The following is a 27,930-nucleotide window of genomic DNA, read 5'->3' as shown; positions in this document are numbered from 1 at the left end:
TTTTGTTAAATGACGAACCTCAAAGCAAATAATACAGGAAAAAGTCAACATGGAGTGGATTACACCAGCCAACAGAGGATAGACTGGACAGCTGGGTTTTTCTAGCGAGACAGTAGGGCGTGGGGGGGAAGAACACAGTATTGGAGTTAGACCTGGGATTGAATATTGTCCCTGCCCATCACCAGCCAACAATGGGAAGTTATTAACCCTCTGGACCCAGTGTCCTCAATGACGAATGCGAGCTGATGAGGAGATTGAGAAAATCAAGTAAAACAAATTGTGACCAATACATAACAGGTATTCAGTACTGCATCTGTTAACTGCAATGAGTTATTTGGCGAGCGTTGACCTATTACAAAGAAGGGGGTCAGGGTACGTTGCTATAGAAGTTGGAAAGGGTCAAGTTCTCTGCCTTTCTGTCACTTCAAATGTAGAAAGTAATGCTCTTTGGTAAAGGACCTAATAGTAGGGACTGCAAAACGCCATGACATTCTTGGAAACAAAAGTACCATGTGACCTTATCAAATAATGCAATGAATTTCAATGGATTAAAGGGGGCTTCTGTCACAAAAAGAAGCAAGAGGTCAGATCCCATGCATGGAAAATTATACCAGACTAATCCCTAAATAAACACCTGTATTACTCACGCTCCCCGAAAGTCAAGACCAACCCATGCAGGGATGGCGCCCTCCTCCAGCCTTCCTCCTGGACCTCGCTGCTCCCACAGCTCAGGAAGGCCCTGCTCAGTGGAGACAAGCCTGCCCTGAGCACACCTGGGGGGCCGAGGTTGGAGGGCGCCCGCCCTCTGACTTCTCTCCTGGCTCCTCACCTGTGAGTTTTCATTGGCCAGATTTGTATTTAGGATTAAGAAGAGTGAGGAATCACTCTTTCCTATTCAAAATCAATGCAGATTGATAACCTGAAACAAACGCCTTTTCCATCTAAGGAAAAAATACGGTCAAAAAGTTCAAGTAATGTTAATACAAAGAAGAAAAGGCACAATTTTCTCTTTACCAGCATGTAATGGGTTTTCTCCTTTTACTTATTTGTTAAATGAGAAAAGTGAAGGAGGAAATGAAATGAACTAGGATGCACGCTCATTCGGCAGGTGATTGCCATTCCCCGAGGGGGATGCCTCCAGAAACGCCTGGGAGCCACCCCATGACAGCGTCTGGGGCCTAGGAAGAGCCCGGCACAAAGACATGACGCAGTAGGACGTGGACCCCCTAGTTAACTGGAGTTGCCTGAGTTATGATCTAGAATGAAAGATAAGATTCTGGGGCTTCCCTGGTGGCGCAGTGGTTGACAGTCCGCCTGCCGATGCAGGGGACACGGGTTTGTGCCCCGGTCCGGGAGGACCCCACATGCCACGGAGCGGCTGGGCCCGTGAGCCATGGTCGCTGAGCCTGCGCGTCCGGAGCCTGTGCTCCACAACGGGAGAGGCCACAACAGTGAGAGGCCCACGTACCGTAAAAAAAAAACAAAAAAAAAAAAGATAAGAGTCTGAATGGAACATGGCAGCAGCAACGCCTCTGTGCTTCACCCAAGATTCTAATCAATGGATGCAGTTTGCTGACTGAGACACACAACAAAAGGGCTTTCTGTCCTGCTGGACTCCTGATAAAAGGCCACACACTCTAAGCCCCGCAGTAGAGAGAGATTTTGTTCCATGTGCCCACTGAAGAAAGGTGTTTAAAAAGGCCCAGAGCCCCTCTGCTCTTTGTATGGCGTTACTCACAGTGTGGCTCGTAGGGGGGCGGGGGGTCTCCGCAAGGCACACACTCCATGTCTTGAAAACCAACAAGCTTGGTCTTCCTGTAAAATCTAGAAGAGAAAGGGAAATAATCCTTGTTAGCATTTTCATCTAAGCTCACAGTTGCAGCAAACAGACTTATGTGATAAATTACTGGCAGTCTCCATTACCAGTTCTAGTGTTTAAAAAAAGGTTCTCAAAGGTTTAACTATAACAGCAGACAGACACATCCTTAGAAAGGTCTCTGAGCACGCAGTGAACGCTTAAGAAGTAACAATTCACTAAATGTAACTTTGTAGGTTCTACTCAGCCCCACTTTTCGTACACTGAGGTGGGGTGCCCGTGAGGGCGTATGAAATCTGGACATTTCTATTGTCATTTAAATGACAAAATGCCTTGTGAAGTGCTAGTTTTTCACCTTTGAAATTCGAAGACCAAAAATGCTAAGCAAACCATAAAACCATTGGAAAAATGCAGGCAGATACTGATACAATCGTGATAAAAGGGGGCATGTTTCTAGGCATGACAAGAAACCCAGGAACCAGGATGGTAGAGATTAACAGCTTTGAGCACACACACACACACACACACACACACACACACACACACACAGACGCACAAATGCTAGAGGCATCTGAAGAGCAAAAACAAAGCATCATCAACATAGTGGACAAAAGAAAACTGGAAAATAGTTCTAGTCGTGGTATTGTCTATAACTTAAGACTATAAGATAAAACTTAAAAATCATTATGGTGAAAGTGAACAAGGCAACTGAAAAACAGGCAAAAAACACTAATTCCCAAAAGAAGAACATCTCATAATTTTCAAACTTCACAGTTAAAACTAAAAAGATGATGCAATTAAATTTTAAAAATTAACAGTAAAATGTTTAACCTCATTACTAACAAGTAAGTGCAAATTGCAGTGACGATATACCATTTTCACTTGGAAAATTGGGAAAGTGTTGGCGTGAGCCTAGGTAAACAGGCACTTGTGTTTGTTGTCAGTGGGCATATAAATTGACACTTTAGGAGGGCAATTAGCTGGAGGCCATCAGAACTCAATAGAATAGTTTACATTCTACCCAGTAATTTCATTTTTTGAAATTTATCTTCAAAAAATGATCAAGTGGGTGAAGCTGGATGTAAAGAGTGTAACCACTGCATTGCTCATAAAAGGAAAAAAAGCCAACGAGGCACAGTCCCATACCCAAAGCAGACATGACCAGCCATGGTAGACCCAAGGCTGTGGAATACAAAGGGGCCTTTAGAAACGATGATGCAGATCTACATATCTATTTTTTTTAATTCATGAAATATCATTAAGTGGAAAAGAAAGAAGTGTGAATAACATAATGCCATTTTGCACAGACACACGCTTTGGTATAGATTGTTTCAGATCATTTATTTACCAATGCAGCTAAGAAAAATTTTTGTGTATATATTTGCACTGTAAAGAGTTTGGAAGGATATTATATGCCACATATTAACAACTGATTATTTCTACATGGTGGGGATTCAAGTGATTTTACATATATGTATACCTTCCAAATTTTTCGTGACATGGAGAATAAATTACAGATCACGTTTATAAAGACAGGTAGATGCAATTATTTTGTGGAATTGATAATGTAGTAGCAAATCTGTGTGATCTGTGCTTGAAGCAAAATGTGCATTTGAAACTAGATAATTAGACCGAATGTCCAGACACACCCAGCACTTGCTCAACCTTCCATTTTCATCTGACTGTGAAAATCTGTTTAAATGATTGTAATATGGTGACTTTCCACCAGAATTTATAAAAAATATTTATTTTAGAATTTATAAAGTAAAAGTTAAAGAACAAAGTTGGAGGATTCACACTTTCTGATATCAAAACATATTATGAACTCCCAATTATCAATACTGGCATAAATGCAGACATACAGACCAATGGAACAGAATAGAGAGCCCAGAAATGAACCCTCACACGTATGGTCAAATGCTTTTTGACAAGGGTGCCAAGACCACTTAATGGATATAGGACAGTCTCTTCAACAAAAGGTGCTGCAAAAACTGGATATCCACATGCAAAAGAATGAAGTTGGATCCTGATCTTTCACCATATACAAAAATTAATTCAAAATTAATTAAACATAAGACCCCAAACTACAAAACTCCTAGAAGAAAATATAGGAGAAGTTTCATGACATGGACTCTGGCAATGATTTCTTGGATATGACATCAAAAGGCAACCAGAAGGCATATAATAAATAGGCAACAAAAGCAAAAATAGACAAGAGGGAATATATTAAACTTAAAACTTTTGTGCATCAAAGGATACTATCAATGTATACTTATTCCCAAACTCACGGAGTTGTATACAATAAATATGTATAGCTTTGTCAATCATACCTCAACAAAGTGGTTAAAAAAATGTCACAACCAAAAAAAAAAAAGTTTTAAATTATAGTAATAATAGTTTCTTTGGTGGTTAAAAAAAAAGATACAATGAAAACAGTGAAAAGGCAACCTACCCCTGTGGGAAAAAATATTTGCAAATCATATATATGATAAGGGGTCAATATTCAGAATATATAAGGAACTCCTAGAACTCAACAACAAAAATCAAATAACCTGATTTAAAAATGGGCAGAGGACTTGAATATTTCTCCAAAGAGGATATATAAATGGTAAACAAGCACATGAAAAGACGGTTAACATCACTAATCATCAGGGAAGTGCAAATCAAAACCGTAGTGAGTCATCACCTCACACTCATTAGGATGGCTGCTATTAAAAAAAAAGCATTGGTGAGAATGTGGAGAAACTGGAACCCCTGTGCACTACTGGCAGGAATATTAAATGGAGCAACTGCTATGGCAAATGGTATGGAGTTTTCTTAGAAAATTAAAAATAAAACTAGCATAAGATCCAGAAATTCCACTTATGGCTATATACCCAAAAACATTTTTTAAAAACTTTTTCTTATTCATTTATTTATTTTTTTGGCGGTGTTTGGTCTTTGTTGCTGCGCCTGAGCTTTCTCTAGTTGCGGCAAGCGGTGGCTACTCTTTGCTGCGGTGCACAGGCTTCTCATTGCAGTGGCTTCTCTTGTTGCAGAGCACGGGCTCTAGGCGCACAGGCTTCAGTAGTTGTGGCATGCGGGCTTCAGTAGCTGTGGCTTGCGGGCTCTAGAGTGCAGGCTCAGTAGTTGTGGCACACGGGCTTAGTTGCTCCACGGCATGTGGGATCTTCCCTGACCAGGGCTCGAACCTGTGTCCCCTGCATTGGCAGGCGGATTCTTAACCACTGCTCCACCAGGGAAGTCCTAGCCAAAAGAATTGAAACCAGGATCTTGCTGAAGAGACTGTCTTTTCTCCATTGTATGTTCTTGCCTCCTTTGTCGTAGATTAACTGACCATAGGTGCACGGGTTTATTTCTGGGCTCTCTGTTCTGTTCCATTGATCCATATGTCTGTTTTTGTGCCAATACCATGCTGTTTTGATTACTGTAGCTTTGTAGTACGGTCTGAAATCTGGGAGGGTTATGTCTCCAACTTTGTCCGTTTTCCTCGGGATTGCTTTGGCAATTCTGGGTCTTTCGTGGCTCCATATAAATTTTAGGATTTTTTGTTCTAGTCCTGTGAAAAATGTCATGGGTAATTTGATAGGAATCACAATAAATCTGTAGATTGCTTTGGGTAGTATGGCCATTTCGACAAAATTAATTCTTCCAATCTAAGAGCATGGGATATCTTTCCATTTCTTTAAATAATCTTCAATTTCCTTTATCAATGTTTTCTAGTTCTCAGTGTATAAGTCTTTCACCTCCTTGGTCAGGTTTACTCCTAGGGTTTTTTTTTTTTTTTTTGGACACGATTTTTAAAAGGAATATTTTTAAACTTTCTCTTTCTGATATTTCATTGTTAGTCTAAAGAAATGCAACAGATTTCCGTATGTTAATCTCGTATCCTGCTACCTTGAGGAATTTATCAGTTCTAATAGTGTTGTGTGGAGTCTTTAGTGTTTTCTATATAGAGAATCATGTCATCTGCGTATAATGACAACGTGAATATACACTACTGAACTGTACACTTAAAAAATGGTTAAGATGGTAAATTTTATGTTACATTTTTTTACCACACCTAAAAAATGCATTAAAAAATCTAAAAATAGGTAAAAAACCATATGACAATATAAGGGAGCTTTCTTAGATGTACTTCTTGCTAAACATTGTAATATATGCGGACTAATTCTCTTTATCTCAGACAGAAAACATGCCAAATTATAAGTTGATTAAATTAAATATCGAGATAGTCTAATATAGTTTTTAAACAGAAAAACTCTTTCTATGTAAATAAGCTAAACAAGTGCTGGGAATCAAACGTGGACATTATTGAACTTTTTTTTTTTTTTTTTTTTGCGGTACGCAGGCTTCTCACTGTTGCGGCCTCTCCCGTTGCGGAGCACAGGCTCCGGACGCGCAGGTACAGCGGCCATGGCTCACGGGTCCAGCCGCTCCGCAGCATGTGGGACCCTCCCGGACCGGCACACGAACCCGTGTCCCCTGCATCGGCAGGCGGACTCTCAACCACTGTGCCACCAGGGAGGCCCCTGAACATTTTAAAAATAATGAATTCTACTTGTGACAAAACACTTTGGAGGTCTGAGCTCTCCCTGAAATTGAACAAAATATATTTGCCAAAAATATAATTATTAAAATATGTGATCAGTTTGGGGGCTGTAACACAAATGAGGCCAGCAGGTGAGAAAATCCCATGTTTTCAATGACCCCTCCTCTCCCTGACCCCCATCCTCTTCCCCGGCGGAGAGGGCAGAGGAGTCAAGACCCGGTTCCGTCAGAACAGGAGCAGAGAGGTGTCAGGTGCCCAGTTTCTGTCCTTCCATCAGGTTTGCACAAGCTCAAGACTCTGGGGAATGATATTCACAGCTCTCAGTGTCTTCTGAGATTACAGGCCACTACTTTCTAAAAACATAACAGATCACTGAGATATACTTCACATACCACGCAATCTACCCCTTTAAAGTATTCAAGTAAACGGTCTTTAGTACACTCAGGGAGCTGTGTGAACATCAGCTCAGTCACTTTTAGAACATTTTCATCGGGAAGAAAAGAAACTCTGTACCCTTTGGCAATCACTCCCCCTTCTTCTCAACCCTTCCCAACCACCAGCCCCAGACAACCACTAATTTACTCTGTATTCTTCAGATCTGCCCATTCTGGACATTTCACACCAATGGAATCCTACAACATGTGTTCTCTCGTGATTGGCTTCTTTCACTTCGCATAATGTTTTCTAGGTTTCTCCATGATGCCATATGTATCAGTAATTCATTCCTTTTTACCGCTGAATAATATTCCATCACTAGATACACTCCATTTTGTTTATCCATTCATCAGCTGACGAACATTTGGGTCGTTTCTACTTTTTGACTCTCATGTATAAGGCTGCTATGGACATCCGTGTACAAGTTTTTGTGTGGACACGTTTTCAGTTCCCTTGGTTACACGCTCAGGAGTAGAAGTGCCGGGTCGCGTGGTAACTCTATGTGCAGCTTTCTGAGAAAACGCCATACTGTTTTCCGAAGTGGCTGCACAATTTTACATTCCCAGTTTCTCCACATCCTCACCAACACCTGTCACTGCCTGTCTTTTGGTTACAACCATCCTGGTGGGTGTGAAGTATGTGGGTCTTTTTTTTTCTTTCTTTGCGTTTGCTGATGACTAATTGACGTTGTGTATCTTTTCATGAGCTCACTGGTCATTTGTGTCTCTTTGGAGAAATGTCTATTCAAATCCTTTGCCCATATTTTAATTGGGTCATTTGTCTTTTTGTTATTGAGTTGTAAGAGCTCTTTATGTGTGCTAGATAAGATGGTCCCTTATCACATATATGAGTTACGAATAGTTCCTTTAATTCTGGGGGTTGTTGTTTCAATTTCTGGATGGTATCCTGTGAAGCACAGAAGGCTTTAATTTTGAGGAAGTCAAATATAGCTATTTTTCCTTTGGTCACTTGTGCTGCTGGTGTAAGACCAGTACTTTCTGCATCTGTTTGGGTTCTGAGTCTTCGCATAAGGACTTGCTTGACCCATGAGGCTATTTCCTGCCCTGTTTCTGGCCTTCGGGCCCAGAGCGTCATCTGCCCTCTGGCTTCACTAAAAGCCCCGGAGCGGGCACCCAGCATCTGTCAAATCCCTGCTCCCGTGGGCACGAGCCGGCAGGGTGCAGTCAGCGTCCTCCGTCTGCACTGACTTGGAGCGTGGATTCTGGTGGCAGAGTCCAAGCCACACTGCGCACTGCCTGTGCCATCTCGCCTGAATAACCTTAGCGATAAGGCTCACTTTCTTCGTTTTTAAGACACTGTGAACGTCACAGACAATAATTCACGTACTGCTTAGCCACTACGTAATACAGTTTGCTGCTCCCGTCATGCTGCCGGCCCTGGTTGCTTTACTTCTGCAATAAAGCCTGGGTTCCAGGAAAGCTCCGGGAATCCTCATCTCTCCTCTGGCTCCACTAGGTACTAATTAGGTCCTCCTGATGCTCACTTTGTCCCCTCCCCTCCTTACTTCCTGCAGCAATGCCTCGTCCCTAACAGACCACCACACTGGCCCCACCGAGTCCCGGGCTTCATCAGGACTCTGGCTTCCAACTGCCTGTTTTATCTGGCATGTCCGGCCAACCGTTACCTAGAAGCACTTAAAATGTTCAAGTTCCTCCTCCCGGGCTTTGTCTCCCCACCTGGCCCAGGTGTGGTCCCCTTGCTGTCCACGGCCTGGGTTCCTTTTCAACGTGCCCATTTAAGGTCTCCACCGGTACAGCTGCACCCCCCCGGCTCTCACTGCCTCTCCCTCTTCTCCTGTAGCTGCCTTGGCCTCTCGGCGCTTTCTGAGATACAACAGGCCATGTCCACCCCAGGGTCTGTGTCCAGAGAGAGCTCACCTTTCCAGCATCGCCCATCCTGATGACCCACCTTGATCCTGCAGCCTGCATCCCCTGCACCCCCCGGGGGCACGCCCAACGCCCTGAGCTGCTTGAGATTTTCTTTTTTTCTATAGCAATCATATCTTCCACCTTTTTGTATAACTTATCATTTACTGTGTAGGTATTCGTCAAATCTTATTAGGATATAAGCTGCCTGTGGGTGGGGATCTCTGTCCCTCTCCCCAAAGTGATGCCTTACAAAATACGACTGGATGGCGGTATTTGCATTTCTCCGATCACGTTGAGGATGGACATCTTTGTATGGTCACAGGCCACACACGTGCCTCTTTTGTGAACTGTCTAGTTTCTTCTCTCGTCCCTTTGTCCACGTTTTCTGTTCTATCGATCTGCAGGAACTCTGAGGATTTTCGGGACACGGAGCCTCGGTCACCACGCTTATCCATTGCATTCTAACCACGCCTGTCGTCGTGCAGGGCACACAGGAGGCCCAGAGAATAGAAGAGCCACGAACCTCAGCAAGTGTGTTCAGGGTAATATCGGCGGGCATCTGCACTTGGAAGGGAACCAGAGAAAAGCCTGTTCAGACTAACTGACTCATTACGCGGGAAGGACTGGCCACATACCCGGGCAGGCAGTCCCCACAGATGGCGTCGCGGGTGGCAGAGCAGTTGGCCTTCTGGAGGCGGCTCAGCAGGGCGCAGTCCAGGCACGGCTTGCACTTCTGAAAGCCCCAGTCCTCCTTGAACCTGTGCGGCCAGCACCTCACACACTGGGCATCCTCCCCGTAGCCAAAGCCACATTCCTGCGGGGATGAACAGGCAAGAGACAGCTATTCAGACCCCGCGAGAGTGAAAGGGGGGGACGAGGAGACGGTGGAGAACTGGGCTGGTGACTACCCAGCGCCCGCCTCTCTGGACACAAAGGCCGCTCTTTCAGCAAGTTCCAATGTGTCTCCCCCTGCTAATAATCTCTCTTACGACCTAAGTATACTTACTCATCCACTTTATTCCAGGAGCAGGAGCATTTGAATAAGAAAGGCTCTCCCCCTCCCCCACCTCCCCCGCCTCCCCCGCTGCTGCGGCGTTACCGCCAGCTGAGGGCAGAATGACAGCACTTTCTTCAACTCAGCTGGTCATCTGAGTGCTCAGAAGCTAGAGTCGGGGAAGTATGTAGACACCTACGCACTTATCAAGGCAGAAAGTAAGTGCTGTGATAAGTAATAGGACACAAGGACAGCTGCACACGAAACGTCAGAAGCTGACAATATCCTTAGAGACACTTGGAACGGTTAGCTGTTTATTACCGTCTGAGAGAGGGAAGATGCTTACACAACGCTTATAAGAACACTAAATCCTTGTTTGGATCAAACCCTGTGATGCTAAAGGTCTCAAGCATCTCTAGATTTGGCCATCAGAACCCAGAACTGCTTTCCAAGGATGGGCTTCACAGACGGCTCTTTGACCTGCGTACAAGTTCCAGCACGAAATCAATCACAGTGTGTCATATGATGCCGTTATAAATGCAGTCACAAAAAGAATGCCATAGACGAGTGTTCATGATAGTTTAAAAAATAAGTTACAAAACAGAATGAGAGATAGGATCCCATTTCTTACAACAACATTAATAGTAAGTGCTAACACTTATCGGGGGACTTCCCCTATGCCAGGATCTCATTAATTCCTCCTCCCCCACAATGAGGAAAGCGCTCCCCACACTCCTATTTCCTGGATGGGAGTATGGGGTTTCCCAGAAGGCATGCACCTTAACCAAAGAGACATTGCTAATGTCAGAATCGGGATCTGAAGGCATGCACCTTAACCAAAGAGACATTGCTAATGTCAGAACTAGGATCTGAACCTACACAGTTTTTTCATTAATTAATTAATTAATTCATTTATTTATTTATTATATAGCGCTTTACAATTTTCAAAAGTTTCACACACATGATTTCATATAATCCCATAATAATCCTTTTTAAAAAATCCTCTATCCCTATATTGCCCCTCTCCCTCCCTCTCCCCACTGGTAAACACTAGTTTATTCTCTTTTATCTGTGAGTCTGCTTCTTTTTTGTTTTACTCACTAGTTTGTTGTATTTTTTAGATTCCACATACAAGTGATATCGTACAGTATTTGTCTCTCTCTGTCTGACTTACTTCACTTAGCACAGTGCCCTCCAAGTCCTTCCATGTTGCCACAAATGGCAAAATTTCTTTCTTGTTTATGGCCGAGTAATAGTCCATCGCACATACGTACCACATCTCCTTTATCCGTTCATCTGTGGATGGGCACTTAGGTTGCTTCCATACCTTGGCTATTGTAAATAGTGCTGCTATGAACATTGAGTGCATGTATCTTTTCAAATTAGTGTTTTTGTTCTTTTCAGACGTATACCTAGGAGCGGAATTGCTGAGTCATATGGTACGAACCTACATGGTTTAATTCCAGAGCCAGACTTCATACCACTACACTCTGGGACTTTCAGGCACTTGATGTGACATATACACAGGAAGATGTCTGAAAGATTACATATCAAATGTTAACACGGTTATCTGCACTATGTGATGGTTTCTACAGAACGCTGGCCATTAAAAAGAAAACCAGACAGCAGCTCTCGAGCTGCAAACAGAGCCCCACGTGGAGGGCATGCTGGGAGCCCACACACAGCCAGAGGGGCAGCGGTGCGGGCGGGGGCTGCCAACCACAGCCTCAGCTTCCTCATTGGGAACCACGGAAGCCAGAACACAGATCCAGCGAGGTCAGAATTCTCGCTTCTCCATAAAATTTATATATTTAACTTCTTCATCCATATTTTTATACAAAGTCAACTAAGCAGTACTTATTGGCTGAAAATTAAATCAAAACCAACACACACACACACACAAAGATACAAATGAACTTATTTACAAAACAGAAACAGACTCACAGACAAATGTGTGGTTACCAAAGGGGAAGGGTGGGTGGAGGGAGGGATAAATTAGGAGGTTAGGGTTAACATATACACACTACTATATATAAAATACGTAATCAATAAAGACCTACTGTATAGCACAGGGAACTCTAGTCAATATCTTGCAATAAGCTGTAAGGGAAAAGAATCTGAAAGAGTATATATACATACATACATATATTCATATATATGTGTGTATATATGTATAACTGAATCACTGTGCTGTACACCTGAAGCTAACACGACATTGTAAATCAACTATACTTCAACTAAAAAACAAAAACCAACACAAAGAATAGTATTCCCTGTACTCAGTAAGCCACTCAATAAAGGATATTAGCAATGATACTTCAATCCAGACCTCACTAATGAACTCACTCACATTTGGGAGGGGCTAGCCCTTCCTTTCCCCCTGCAATTCCTCTGCCAGTCTTTCAAATGTGCGTCTTGACCAAGCACAGCAAAGAGCAGGGGAGAAAAACAAAGCAGAAGGTCAGCACCTTCCTAACCCTGAGGGCTCCAGCTAGACAATGTTCTGAACCAAAGGCACAGACAGAAGGTGGGGGGGGGGGTTTAAATACTCATTCACAAATTAGAATTTCTTTAGAATTGTTAACAGGGATTATCTTTCATGGGGGGGGTAGTGGAATTATGAGGTGTTTTCAGTTTTTATACTTCTGTAATGATTTGATTTTCGTGCACAAAGCATCTCTAGTAATCAGGAAAACAATACAGACACACACTGAGAAAGAATTTCTTAGGATGTGTACTTGGTCTTGGCGGGAAGGAGGCCACTGCTATTTTGGGGGGCTGTGCACATCAGTGGGATCTGCACCAGGACAGTGTTAGCTGCTGAGAGAGCCCCAGGCATCCAAAGGCTTTCTTTAGGCACAGAAGGGAGCCTCCCACCCCGAGTCCCAGGATCAAAGCGTGTGCACATGACATCCGGGGCAGGACCTCCTCACTCACAGGCTGGGCATATCCCTCAAAGTTCCTGCGGCAGTGATTTCAACATCACGCTTTGATCCAGGCAGCTGGGACTGTAAGGGTCTCATATACAGGTTAAGGAAAGGAAAGGAAAGAGAAGGAAAGAAAAAGGGAGGGAGAGGAAGATAGGAAAACAAAGGGAAAGAGGTAGGCGTCTATGAACTGGTAGCAAACGTCAGAAATGTTGCTTTTCAAGCCAGGCTGATACGGGGGAAAGTGTATATTTTCCTGCATTGGAGCCAAAGACACATCGGCCACTTGCCAGCTAAGTTATTTTGGGAACTCTCTGACCCTCAGACTCTTCATCTGTGAGATGGGATAACAATGCAGGCCCTACAGGGTTACTCTGAGGAATAAAAGGGAAAACATATGAATCCTCTAAACTCTAAACCAAGCACAGGTGTCCGTAAACAAATGATACCCATGGCCATTACTGTTTCGGATTCTCTACAGCCCAACAGACCGATTTTCTTGATTCCAGTATAATAAAGCTTCACTGGGGAATAAAGGGATCTTCAGACCCCAATTTTTTCTAGGCTACTTCAAACATCACTTTCCATCTAAAACATTTTTATTGAATAAAAATTTTTCTAAATCGAATCCCGAGTACCTCTTTTTTTTTTTATTTTTTATTTTTTTTGCGGTACGCGGGCCTCTCACCGTCGTGGCCTCTCCCGTCGCGGAGCACGGGCTCCGGACGCGCAGGCTCAGCAGCCATGGCTCACGGGCCCAGCCGCTCCGCGGCATGTGGGATCTTCCCGGACCGGGGCACGAACCCGTGTCCCCTGCATCGGCAGGCGGACGCTCAACCACTGCGCCACCAGGGAAGCCCCCAAGTACCTCCTTTTGAAAATGGGTACATAAGATAGAATTTAACCTTTCCTGGTTGAATCCACTACTGCGTTGCGCCGTCATACAAAGAACTAGGCAGTCCTGGGCCTGTGGGGCCGTTCTGCTGTTCTAACGCCTCCGCCACGTGGTCAGCGGCCCTCCCTCCCTCCTGCCGAGCCTCGCTGTCTATAGCCACTCACTTCCCCTCTCCAGTCCTGAGAAACTAGAGAAATGATCTGACTAGAAATGAACTTGAAAGAATATACACAGGTGTATTTATTGACAGTTCCATCTCTTTTGAGAAAACATATACTTCAGTGTTGGGAAATCTTTGTGCTTCTTTTTTGATTCCTGGCCGTGTCTAGAGTTTATACTGTACATAAGCACCGCTTTGACCAATGAGTTTTTGCCATGTATCGTTGTGTGTGATTTACGTGTCATTAGATTTTATAGAATGAGGATTTCATGAAACTTTTTTTTTTTTTTTGGTTCACTCTACACTGGACCAAATCATGTACAGAAAGAAAAGGCCAGGCTCCAAGTGCATCACAGCTTTTGCCTTTATTAACTGGATACCGGCTTACTATTTCTGCCTGCAGCTTATATGCTCTGGTGGCAGCTGCAGCAATTCTCTTTGGGGTAGATTTAGGTGAGGGGTTGAGATAAGGCTTTGTATCATCACTATCACAAAAGAGTACCAAAATGTACAGAGCAGGTACCAGGAGCCATACTTGTACAGAGATCGATTATTTGGGGGAATTTTATTCAAAATATATTTTCTCTCAGAAACAGACTCACAGACACAGAGAACACACGTGTGGTTGCCAAGCGGGACGGGGGGTGGGGGAGGGATGGAGTGGGAGTTCGGGATTAGCAGATGCAAACTAGTATGTGTAGGATGGATAAACAACAAGGTCCTACTGTATAGGGAACTACGTTCAATATCTTATGATAAACCACATGGAAAAGAATATGAAAAAGAACGTATGTATGTATAGCTGAGTCACTTTGCTGTACAGCAGAAATTAACACAACACTGTAAATCAACTACACTTCAATAAAATTTTAAAAATATACACTTTCTCTAAAGTATTTGCCATTTAAAAAAAGATTATTAGAAACACAGCCTAATATTATTTTTAAACTTTTAAGAATAATATCATCACTTTCAGTTCATGAGAGTCTAGACACCTTGAATTAACTAGGAATTCAGAGCAGTTATTTCCAAAGAATTACTGTATAGCATCCATGGCAGCAACCACATTTAGAGCTGATTTGTCAGAGTTCTAAAGCACCATAAACGTAGAGACGTCATAATTATTTGAAATCCAGGCTATAAAGTAAAAAGCATATAAATATTAAATTACCCCCATATAAATGTCTACCTTGATGTTTTTATTTCATTCAGTAAAACAAGGTGGTTAAAATGCCTTGAAATCTTCCATATTAAGTTCAATAAACAACTACCAAGAGAAACGGAAGGAGGTGAAACAACGGAGAGAGAGAGACATAGACAGAGAGAGTGACAGAGACAGAGAGAGAGACGGGGAGGGGGGGAGGTCACCAGCCCCTGTCCCATGGTAACCCGTCTTTCCGTCCTCCGTCCCTAACTTCCTACTCCCGCACTGTGCCAGGTCTGGGGAAACCTCCCAGACACATCCTCCTCGTGTGTGGAGAACTATCCTGCATCTCCTTTTCGTTCACCCCGCTCGGCGCACTGTGGGGAGCGCTGGCATCAGCCCCTGAGCGCGGGTTCCTCCGCAGGGATGCAGGTTGGTACCCCACGGGAGCTGCTCTCACTCATCACTGCACCCAGGTGCTGGGGCACAGAGGGTACCCTTCGAGCACAACCAACTGAGCTGGCAAGCATCACGTGATCTAATTGGGCATCTCATGAAAATACCAACAGTATTAGATCTTTTAGTTTTTCCCATGTGACCTTGGGGCACAGGGGGGAGAGCTCCCAGGCACAGTGCTTCCTTTGGGGACAGAAGCAGAGGTGTGGACAGGTCCATGGTGACAGGAGGAAGGGGCAGGCTGCCCACACTGGCTCTGCTCAGTCTTTCCTTTGACAGACTCTCTGCTTCACCAAAGTCTGCAGGCGTCTCTGAGCCACTTTTTCGACTGCACCCTGTTCTTAGGTCTGGTCTTGAAGAACCCGGTTGTCCGAGGATCCTGTCCAGTGGGTTTAGCCAGAATCCCCCACCCTCAGTACCTGCTTATCCTCCATATCTGACCTCCCAAGCCACCCACCCTACCCCCTGCCCCAGGTGAGGCCTGGTCCCCTGTCCGCCTGCAGCAGGAATCCTGGCGTCTATTTAGCCAGGATCCCCCTTCCTCCACCGTTTCCTCTTGGTGAGCGTCCACCCTGCCCCCCGCTCTGCTCTATAACCCCCATGTGTCCACGTTGGATGTGGAGCTGAATGCGGTTCTGGAGCGAGGTCTCTCTTCTCCTGTTGCAAAAGCTCCTGAATAGAATTTGTTTTTCTGCTGTAACCTCTGTCCTGTTCTGGTTTTCTTTGACACTTCCCAGGTTGTACTGAGTTCGCCCTCTCACCAGTTATTAGAAGGACTGTGTGTATGTGTGTGTGTGTGTGTGTGTGTGTGTGTGTGTTTGGTGTGGGAGGCTAAGGGAGAGGGAGGAGAAGGCGGAGGGAAGAGTGAGTCAGTCACTGCCTGGGCTCCAGAATTAGCTACATGTTTCATTCTTATGGAGGACGGTCTGCCATTAATATCAATGCTAGAAATGCATTGAGGCTTGAAAACAATATGGCAGTTCTTTATTTTTGAAATTACGACCTGGTGCCTAAGAGCTTAAAGGAAATACCTAGGACTGCCCTGAATCACCAGGAAGGCCTTTTTATTAATAAACTTTGAGGTGGGAAAATATACACATGGATAGAAAAGAATGCATTGCCATAGGGTTCCTACTTACTTCCCCAAATCATAAAATAAGTGACTAACCCTGGGCATCTGACATCGCCCCCTACCCCGCCTTCCCCAAAGCCCACATCCCTGAAGCTGTCAAAGGTTCTCTGCGTGACCACGCTTGAGTCGGCCTCCTGAACCTTCTCCCGGCCCATCTGCGCATGGCCTCGTGAAATCTAGTTCCAGCAAGAACCCTGCGGGGTCAGTTTGACCAGGGCCCTCACCCTCAGGGTCCTCAGCCTCCCACCCCCCAGGTGACATCCGGCCGTCCCACCCTGTGTTCAGCGAGAACCCGTCGGGTCGGCTTCGGTCAGAAACTCTCTGCCTCTCGTGTCTCCTGGTAGTAATTCCCACCACTGACTCGACCCCTACTCCTCGGCTATGAATTCCCACTCATCCAGGCTGTATTCGGAGATCAGCCCCTTCCCCGCCCCCGCTGTAAAATCCCCATGCCTACTGCAAAGGTTCTGAATAATGCCTGCCCTGCCAACTTTAGCAAGGGCCACTGCGTATCTTTTCTCTCACCATAGTCACGCCAGTGCGTAATAAAGAGCTGATGCTGGGCAAACAGACGATGAACAAATAGTGCGTGAAGCAGTATTTGCTAAAGTTTATTATTAGTAGCAGTGTTAGTATTAGTACTACTACTATTATTTTATCCCAGGGAGCAAAAGCCTGTAAGGGCCACAGCAACATCTCCTAGCTGGTAAGGCCACGTCTGCACCCTGGGCGGGTGGAGGTGTGAGCAGCTTCCTTATCTTGGCTCCAAAGCAAGAGAGGGCTGGGCCCAGCTGGGCTTCTTCCAGCTGAGCTGGGGGCAGCCATGGCTCTGTCACTCTGCCCAATATTTTTAAGCCACATTTGGTGGCTTTCCAGTAGCAAAATGACTGGAAGTAAACAGTGCTCATATCCCCTTCTTTCTTCTCTCCCTCTGCAAATCCAGAACTGAACAAAAAACACTAGTGGATCCCACCTACACGCTGGGGCAGCAGGCCCGCCCCCCGACAGGGGAGATCCTCACAGACCATGAATTATCCAGGAAACACATCCAGGGGCCTCCGGTCAAAAGCACTATTTATTTGTACAGCCAATAAGTATTAACTTGGGTTCTTTGAACTTTGAAAGCTCAAACTGGATGGAGAAGAAGTTATTTATAAAGAAAATCTAGGGCGCACAAATGGAAATGACAAATTAGATTCAGGTGTGGCTGGTGTTCAGCAATCAGCTTTTTAATTTCCTTTAAGAAAACAACGCCAAAGACACATGCCCCCAACTTTTGGTTTGTGAAAACCCATAGTTGAGTTTTCTAAAGAAAAATTACAAGCTAGAGCTTGTTAATATCTGCCAAACACCACTGGGCTTGATTAGGTATAATTAAACACAAAGTGAGCGACACTGTAATTAAATGGCAGAAATGAATCTTTTTATGCTTGAAAATTACATTAATTTTTGTGTGATTTTCTTCCTAAGGATGTAAACAGTTTTCCAAAGAGGAGATGTCTTTAAAAATAGGAAGCCCCGCATGCACCCGCGGGGAGGGAAGGGTGCCGTTGTTTACAAGAATTAACTTTTTTCACATTAACTAAAGTCATCCCAATAATTGCTTAGCAAAGCTTACTTTGAAAACCGTTCCAGAGACTTGAAGTCTGTTTCCAGAGGCTCATGCAAAAACTAGTTTCCTGATTTACTGCCGGGAGGCGATCGTGTTAAAAGTACACTGTTGGCATTAATGCTCGGTGCGGAGGAGGGGCCGTGGGCGGGCAAACTCTAGACGGTGAGAATTCAAGTCTAACGTGGTCACTTCGGGAAAACAAAAATCATCTCCCGCTCACTCTCACGAGCCCCAGGACGCCACCGAACACTCACGCACACGGTCGTGGTCAAAACGCCCAGCGTAGCTTGCTTACAGAGACGTGGAAATCATACTCGGTATATTTTGCCTCGGAAATAGGAAAAAGACATTATTCATTATCTTTATCATAAACTTTCAAAGACTAAAACTTAAACCCTGCGGTGGGGGAGAGAGGAAATAGGGCTCAAGGGGATAAAGTCCTCAACACAGATTCTAAGTGGCTCGGTGACCCGTCACATATTTTCCCAAAGATTCAGGAAAACGACTTCCTAAGCTGAGTTACTAAAAAGAGCCGAAATGACAGAGATGGTGCTTGGGGCTCTGTGGGAGGGACCTGGGAACCGAAAGGGCTGCTGAGATGCTAACGCTCTGCGTGGCCCCAGGGCAGCGCTGGTGGGCGGAGCCAGCGGAGTGGGAGGGACGGGTGGGGACCTGGACAAGCGGAGGAGGAGGGCGGGGAGAAGGCTGCTGGGAGCAGCTCCTGCATCGCACACGCTGGGATATTTGTCTGTGTTTTCAAAGTTGGTCCTAAGCCACTGCTTCTGGAGGGAAGTCGATCATTCTAGAACAACACTGTCCAATATGACAACCATAACCTCACATGGGGAAGCTTAAATTTCATTACTTAAAATGAAATAAAATAAGCAACCCAGTTCCTCGGTGACACCAGTCACAGTTCACGTGTTCGATAACCACAGTGGCTCCTAGCACCCGTGTTGAACAGCACAGGTAGAGACCATGTGCATCAGCACAGAAAGTCCTTCCAGGTGTGCTGTCCTCGGGCATTATCAAGGCGGGAGGCAGACGGTGACCCCAAGAGCCCCCCCTCCCCCCGACACTGTCACTTACTTACAGTGATGGTGGACACAGCGACTAACCTCTGTGTCGCATCTGTAAACAGGGGTAGTTATATATACTCCCCACTTAAGACGTATGCTGTAAGAATTCCTTATGTCATACAAAGATCACATAGAACCTGGTTCACTATAATACATGTTGGCCAATGTTAGCTATTTTCATTGCATGGTATATATCACAGACTCACAATTAAAGACATTTTGAGAGAGAGTCCATATTTTTTAGGTTAAGACACACCCTGTAGATGAACACACGCAAAGTATCCAGGGTGAGAGGTGAAAATAAGTACTCGTTTAAAAAGTGGCCAAAGATGAGAAGGGTACTGCTCTCAACAAGCATCAAGGGTCTTATTGAACCTGGAGCTGCTGCGTAGACTCCTTACGCTCTCACAACTGAAAGGAAGTAAAAAGCGGTCGGGAAGCGCTGACCACACACCACAGGTGAGCAGAGCACATGCTGCCCCTGGAAAGCTCTTCCAGCACCTTCCAACAAGCCCAACTGCATGTCCCAATGTAGAGACCTAACCGTGGGAGAGTAAGCCACACCTCGTGAAAACGCAGGACTGAATGCCTTCCAAAGAAAATAATAATTAGGAGTAATAAAACCACAGATGGAAATTTTAACTACACCTGCTTACCCAAAGTATTTCCAAGCTTGAGTTTTAAGGTATAGATATATGTTTGTAATTCGAAGAACCTCATGACCCAGAATTTATTTTGGATAGACATGATAGTAGAAAAATGGACAGAAGTTTTCAATTATGCTCAGTACAGCAGAATAAGTTACATAATAATGTTAGAATCAAGATTATTAGAAACTCTACGCTTGGTGAAAATGCTCTTTTAAAAATTCTTAATATAAAGAAAACTTTAGTTGTGGCTATCAATAATTTGATCCAGCTTCCCTACTTTTTCATAACTAATTATAAAATATTTGCTATTTATTGTGCTTTCAAAATTTCAAACACCACTGGTAGCCAAAAGGGTACAGCTCAGTTAAAAAAGTAAAGACTCTTGGGCTCACCTGCTTCATTACAAATTAACAGGTAACCCCCCCGCAATGATATAGTCAGTATTCCAAGCAACAAGCAAAGAGACTATTTATAAATGTGGTTATCTAACAATTTAACAAAAACTTAGTCTCAGTGAAAAGAATAAATTTTGCCTTGATTTGCAAAGCTTGGAAGTGACAATTAACCAGCTGAACATACTTGTTGATTTAAGTGATTTATCTGATTTTAATATACTCAGAACTTACTCTTCTTTCCTTCGAAAGATGTATGTTCTTGCTAAAGATTTAATAAAGGCAGCCTGGAAGGAAGCAACTGCAAATTTCTGAGTGGACAGTTTAGAAACTTCCAGCTCCAAAGTAATGGTTTATAAAAAAACTCACATCCTTTGCCTTGATTAACTAACTAGAAAATAAAAATGTATTTTTACTTCCATAGGTGTATTTGACTCCTTTGCCTTTCTCATGTTTTACATTTTAGACCCTGAGCGAGGCTCACTTGCTAATTTTATTTACTAAGAGCTAAAACCAAGCTAAAAGACTTGGCAAAACATTATTTGCAACACACAATCACACATTCATTAACTTTTATATTACTAGATTTAACTGTCACCTTCTTTTCCAAAACCTATCCGAGGTTGACAGATCCGTCCACTCCTTGAGCAAAGATTCGCTAAGTGTCTGTCACAAGGAGCTGGGTGGTCTGTTTAGACAGTGAGGGTGAAAGCTGAGGGGTTGCCTGCCTGCAGGGTGGACACCTCAGGACAGGCAGGAACACGCTCTACATTTGTAAGTTTGTGCTTCTGAGTGGGTCCTGAGAATCTAATATTTCAGTGGCGTCGTTACCTTTACTTTTACTCTTTCTCACTCAATGTTTTGTCCTGGTCTTTTTTTTATGAGGAAAATGATCACAAATATTAATAACTAAAATAAGTACACACAGGCAGGGTTATTCAGATTGTTTCCTTTTGGCTGCTCCAATAAAGTTGGACAGCTACTGCAATACTCGGGGAAAATTACTACCTAATGAAAAATACTTCTTATGGATATCTGTGGGAAATTATGAAATACAGAAACTGTTATCAGATAATCTCAGAGGATGGATTTAAAAAAAAATACTGCGAGCTGATAGAACCTTCATCTTCATTCTCTAGATAAAGGATGAAGGTTAGGGAGCAATTTCTTAGAAATGATTCACTCATCTCTTCGAATCTGTGATTCATTCATATTTTCACAGAGATTTGACAAAAGAACTCTGAGGGGTAGAAACATCACTGTTTTCCTCGCGGGCACAATCGCATTCTTAACTACTTTGTTGACAGATCCTAGATATGCAGCCCTCCTGTTATAAAGGACCTTTTTACATCCAACAGAGCAAAACCTATGTCTGAAAACTCATGTTACTACAATCCACAGGGATTTAAAAAACATCGGCCAGGGTGCTCCAGCAACTAGACACCGCGGAGTTCAAACTTCAGCCAGTTCCTTCCAAGCGGATGGCACAAGAAGCTGAAAGCCAACATATCAGACACAACACCCAGAGAGGCCATCCACCAGGAATCACTTGTGGAATGCATAATTCTTTGTTTCCTGCTGTTTGCAGACCATCGATCAAAAATCTATGAATGACAAGACTCAAATTCAGAGAACAGCAGACTGTAGGGGAAAGGACTTCTCTTTGAAAAGTCACTTAAAATAAAAAGACACATCTTTTGTTCCTTTTCTAACAGGAAGACCTTGGTGCATTCTTTAGAACAAAACGATACATCAATTGTCCACAACTGGCAACGTCTTCAAAAGGTCAGAAAATAAAGCAAATGCATGTGCGGCTCTGAACATGCTCACGACAAAGTGCCCAGGAACGCCCAGAACTCTGAGTCCACCCAGTTGGAACACAGCTGCCTCACAAGCAGTGGTGAAAATGAATACATTGAAGATGATCCTGGGAGTAGCATATACTCAAAGTGGGAAAATTAATAATCATACTGGCACTGTCAAAGGGATGTTCAAAACCCTGGCTTGGAAAAGAACTGCGACCTTGGAGCCTGGTTACTTAAGACACTGCTGGGCCCTGTTTTTCTTGACTAGCAATTGTAACCTTAATTTTAAGAAAAAGAAGGCCCAGTAAATGGTATTATTACCATTTTCTGTTATCAATGCTTTATTTATAAATCTTTAGCAGAATGCTGATTCTTTTAATTAAGGCAAATAAACCTTAATGATTCTACTCTTTTTTAGAATTTATTTTATTGAAGTCTAGTTGATTTACAATGTTGTGTTAATTTCTGCTGTACAGCAAAGTGACCCCATTATCCATATACTTTTTCATTACAGTTTATCACAGGTCACTGAATAATTCCCTGTACTCTACAGTAGGACCTTGTTGTTTAATGATTCTATTCTTTCAATAAAATACAATAAACACTAAATTATACACAACAATGACATTTATTGAATTACGGTTATTAGAATCTATTTCTTTTATCTCAGTAAGACACATGAATCGAATGTATTGAAAAGGGAATTGTGCAATATTTGGCTAAAGGGAAACCAAGAAATCTTCACTAGTCATTAACTGAAAGAATTTAGCTGAAAAGAACACATTTTAAAGACAGAGGTCTACAACTTTCCCACACACCCGACAGTTACCTTGGACAACTCCATGCCTGGCCCACACTGCTTGCAGAGAACACAATTTCCTGACTGATTCCTGAATTCCTGTTGTCCACAGTCTCCTGTTTCACAGATCACTCTACATGCCTGAAATAAATGTTTCACAACACGTTATCTTAAGGGAGGTTAATTCTATTTTTCACAAAAAAGGAATAGTATCTTCAGTGTTATTTGCATAATCACTGAATGTAAACATTAATTCAGAGCGAGGCCAACTCAGTTTTCACTTCAGGAAGAATAACCACTTTCTGGAAAAGTCAGTGGGACAATTCAATCAACAAGCCTGATTCCTCTCTGTATTCCTTGAATGAGAGTTCTCTTTTTCTGGATTTAACTGCTGTCTTCTTCTGACACTTTTCTGAGTACCCAAGGTAAAAAACAGGTAGAAACTGCTCTCTTTTCTAAGTAAGAAGATGTATAAAAGAACAGTTATGCAGAGACCGAGGTCCTTTTGCAACCTGAAAAAGTCTGAATTCAAGAATTATATTTTTGCTCTTTAAGAAAACATATCTCCCATAATGAGTTGAATAAATAAGTAAATGGAATACATATACTAGTCCCAAGAGCTCTGCTATTATCCTTTAGACATATCTGATACCCAGCTTTGATGCAGAAGTTTTTCAGCTGAATTCCATTTACTTAGAGTTCATCATTCAAAAAATTCTGACAATCGTGACATCAGTAAGATTCCTGAGAATGATGAAAATAACAATGGCCCAATTCTCTGAATGCTTCAGAGTAAAAGTGTCATGTAAACATGAACTTACGTTCCTACTGATTGCCATCTTGCCACTTAAATTGGACCTAACAATATACTTGTTTTAAAAAATTAAAGTATAGTTGATTTACAATGTTATGTTAATTTCTGCTGCCCAGCAAATTGATTCTGTTATACATATATATACATTCTTTTTCATATTCTTTTCCATTATGGTTTATCTCCAGATGTTGAATATAGTTCCCTGTGCTATATAGTAGGACCTTGTTGTTTATCCATCCTATATGTAATAGTTTGCATCTGCTGACCCCAAACTCCCAATCCATCCCTCCCCCATTCCCTCCCCCTTGGCAACCACAAGTCTGTTCTCTATGTCCTAACAATAAACTTTGGTTCACAGCATAGGACTTAAATGCAAAGATTATCTGCTTTGCAAAAACAAAGGTTGTAAGTCATTTTCAAGATATAGTCTTTATTTCTTATTTTACCTAAAAATGTAAGTTCATCTTATACACACCATCCTACAAAAGTGTGTATATCTGCTTCTTAACAGACGGTATTTCATTAAAAATGTTGATATTAACAGAATCTCAGACTGGTGACAACATTCAGTTTAAACCCTTACATCAAGCAGGGACTCCCTCAGTAACATTCCTGACTATTGACACAATTTTGTTTCCCTAAAGGAAAACTGAGAACCTTAGGAAGCACTGGGGGAACAGAGGCTGGTGTGTGTCATGTCCACGGCACAAGTGCACAGAAATGGTTTTTGATGGTTATAACAATGGGAGGTTATTCAGTACAAACTGTCTCCACCTTGGAGCAAATATCTATAATGAAGTCAGCCAACCTCCTTAAATAAAATCACAGCCTTAACCTCTAGAACAGGCAGGAGGGAGAATCCAAGGTGGGGTTCAAGACCAAACTATGACTTGGGGCTAAAGGTCTAGTAATCACCTCCCACCTTTCTTAACCCTCATTAACAACCAATCTTTGAGGAGTTTGGTTTTATTTGAAGGAGAGAGGAGATTCCCCTCCACCACAAAGACACTGCATCGCTTTGAGAAAGAAATGCCACAGCTTCTCTTGTGGACCATTTCTTCCAATGTTTAACAACCTCAACTCAAGGAAGGGATGTTTTCCTTACATCCATCTGCATGTCAGACTCCAATCAGACCCCATTTCCTCTTACTTTGTCTTCCAAGAAGACTTCAGGAACTGTCTTCAGTGTAAATAATTCTTTTTATATTTGTAGATCATGACTGCATCTCCAGATTAAATGTTTCAGTCATTCTTTTGAACACCTTCATAGATGTTTTGTGTTAAAACTTTCAAACATTACAATTCTCCATCTGTCTTTGATGCTTTTTGAAACCAAGAAGGATATAAATAACTATATAAAACAATAGCATTTAAGAAATGATTCCTAATTTTTCACAAACTGTGAAGTCATGGGCTCCAAACTAGACTCTAAGGTCTTGTTAGGCTGTGCTGTGAGAGGCATCTGCCTATAAACTCGATGGAGCAGCACTATCATGCAGCAACGAGTGATGCTGTGATTTTATGATTTCGTCTAGATTTAAATAAATAATTGCGATCACTGTTACACAAGTCAAGACCCAACAGCAACCTTTGACTTATTAATTAAATGCAACAATGATAAAATGAATTTGAAAGAAAATTTTAAGATATGGGTTTAGAAATAGAAAATAGATTGGGTACTAGTTCTATGAATTCTTTCCCCACGTTATGAAAGTAAAGAGCTGACTTACCAAACAGGCTAGTAAAACTACAACCGTGAAAAATGCTTTCTGTTGTTCTAGTAGCACTTTGAAAGCCATTGCTCTCGTTAAATGTATTTCTGGTTGAAGAGCTCTAAAAGATAAGAAGATACAGTTAACATTAATAACATGAGTGACTGCTTTCTGTATTTACTATACAATGTTACCATTTACTATATACACTAGTAAAACATAATATTATTTAGTATGTTAGTAAAACATGATATTATTTAGTATGTTAGTAAAACGTAACACTATTTATGTTTTAAAAGGAATCACCTTTTTAAAGGATACCATAGACAAGTACGATGTAATTCTTTACAAATTTAGGTTATGAGAATTGAAGCTTTGTCTACCTACACAGTATATACAAAACTCCTGCTGGCTCTGAGTTCCCAGGCTACACATGCCTTTATTTTCTTTCTATCCAAGTCTCTACAGCGTCCAGTCGACTTCACCCAGCAGAGAATCACATTCAAACTGTGACTTATAGAAACCTTCCATTTATACGGGTTTAGTCATACAGGATGATAACAATGATAAAATAACAATTAACACATGCTAAGCACGCCATACCAGGTACTATTTTTAGCAGAACTCATTTCATCTTCACAACTACTCTAGAAGGTGGATACTGTCATTATCCCCGTTTTAGAGATGGGGAGACTGAGGCTCAGAGAGGCCTGAGTCACTTGCCCAAGGTCACATCGCCAGTGAGAGGCAGAGCTGGATGCAAACCCAGGTGGGTGGCTCCAATGTCGCCGTGTCACATACACCTGAAAACAACCTGCTCCGTTTAATAAAAACTGTGTGCTTGGGTATTGGGCCTTCAGCTCCACTAAGAAGCAGAAATAGCTAACATCTGGCATTTGTGAGCTCTTCCCCAAACCAGTGCAGCGCAAATCATCTACTAGCAGAAAAATGAGCATTTATTTAAAACCATCTAAAAATCATTTACAAGTGATGAATTGGAGGCACTATCCTGACATTTCAGGAAAAGATAAACTAAGCCTCCTTATCTTTACCAGGAATGATCGAAAATGTAGAAATGAATGTTTTGTTTTGTTTTACAGATTCACTCAATGTCAAGAGAAGAGATTTATTTGAAAATGTTTAAAAAGTGAAGACTCGCCTGGTTGCTCCATTGATCAGAGAAAAAAATGGTTCCGTTTCTCTTTAACAGAAACCCAGAGCAGATAACCTGACTAACTGGAAAGAAACCAGAGCAGAGAACCAGAACCAAAGAGCTCAAGAAAAACAGCAACAATAACAAGAAAGGAAGCGGGCTGAGCAGGCTGCTGTCCTAACCGGGGACCAAGCAGCCAGCCAGGGGTGCACCCCACCCCCGCCTGGAGACCAACCCAGGTGGTCATCCCAGCTGCCCCAGCAGCTCCAACCACCAGGGCAATGAAAAATCATTTTTAAGCTTGGCTGAATGAAAGACCCATTTTGAGTGAATTCAAACGGCTTTTTTTTTTTTTCTTTTCCAGTTTCTTGGTCATAGCTTTTTTTCCCCTTGCATATCTCAAAATCATCCAGCAATTACCCAACCATGCAACCTGCTGCTGTGTAGACAAAGGATTGGGGTCAGAAGATAAAATCACATTCCCTGAAAGGTATGCGTTAGGCTGTCTCTTTCCCAGCGGGGTCTTCGATTTTTTTAAAATGTGTTAATTTTTTAAAAGTAAACAACATAAAATCTACATGGAAGTAAACTAATGTGGAAAAGAGGGTATAAATACCAAAGCATTTACATAAAACATGAGAAATGAAGAGATCAATAGAGTCTGTCCATAATCGGTCGATAATCGAGCATCCAGTTGACACAGAAAACTCTCCTGGGATACGGTGCGGATTACTGTGTAAGGCACACAAACACTGCAGCCTCTTCTTGGAAAGGCACATCAATCTAGAAGTCATGGCGCTATGCTTCTGACTTTGTAAGATACACCCATTTTGTGTACAAAAATAAATATGCCAACATATTATCAATGGTTTAGGTTTATACTGTGGTGATCCAGGGATCCAGGTGATCCCTCTTTACCCTAAAAAAATCTTTGTAGTGTAAATATTTCATTAATAATGGAAAAAATATATGAATAGTGCTCTTGGGGCAAAAAAGGTAAGTAAGTAACATGATCCTTTTTGAAAGTTTATAAACTAAAAAAGATGATGAGATAAAAACCACATATACACTACCAAAAAAAAGGAGAAAATTTGAACAAAGTGTACTATGATTTTTGCATCACAAAGATTTTGGGTCTTTTTTAGATGATAGGGTAGAAAAACATTAATGGAACTAGATCCAATGTGCTGATTTGTCTTCTCTTCCCAACACACAGGCTAAATTGAGTAGTTTGAATGGGAAATACAAGGAGGGCACTGCTACACCTAAATTTCCAGGGGTACAGGTGGGTTTGTCCCTGCAGTTTATCTTCTGAACTCCTCGGCCCGGCACCTATGCCCTGTACAATCTCACCCGCCGGCCTGCCGGTCCCATCACGGGTCACTGCTCTCACTGCCCGCCTAGCTCAGCCGTACCCCGATACCCACAGTTCTTCTGGACACCCGTGATCCTGCCCTCTTGGTCTGGACAGGCTTTCGCTTTTTGGGTCCCTCTGGGAACCAGCTCAACTATCA

The 27,930-nt window shown here is 42.7% G+C and overlaps 1 protein-coding gene across 1 annotated transcript in view; it reads right to left on the bottom strand.

Moving 5' to 3' along the window:
- TNFRSF19 (TNF receptor superfamily member 19) overlaps positions 1–27,930 on the bottom strand; it is an 88,237-nt gene that overhangs the window by 44,306 nt on the left and 16,001 nt on the right. Inside the window, exons 2-5 of the mRNA XM_032611748.1 lie at positions 25,282–25,384; positions 22,768–22,878; positions 9,328–9,506; positions 1,739–1,824 (exon numbers count right to left, since the gene is read on the bottom strand). Of these exons, the coding sequence (XP_032467639.1) occupies positions 1,739–1,824; positions 9,328–9,506; positions 22,768–22,878; positions 25,282–25,350 (445 nt within the window). The 5' untranslated portion in view covers positions 25,351–25,384. The remainder of the gene's footprint in view (positions 1–1,738; positions 1,825–9,327; positions 9,507–22,767; positions 22,879–25,281; positions 25,385–27,930) is intronic.

This window comes from Phocoena sinus, chromosome 18, assembly GCF_008692025.1.
Source record: "Phocoena sinus isolate mPhoSin1 chromosome 18, mPhoSin1.pri, whole genome shotgun sequence".
Taxonomy (NCBI): domain Eukaryota; kingdom Metazoa; phylum Chordata; class Mammalia; order Artiodactyla; family Phocoenidae; genus Phocoena; species Phocoena sinus.
This window is presented reverse-complemented; position numbering and strand designations above follow the sequence as displayed.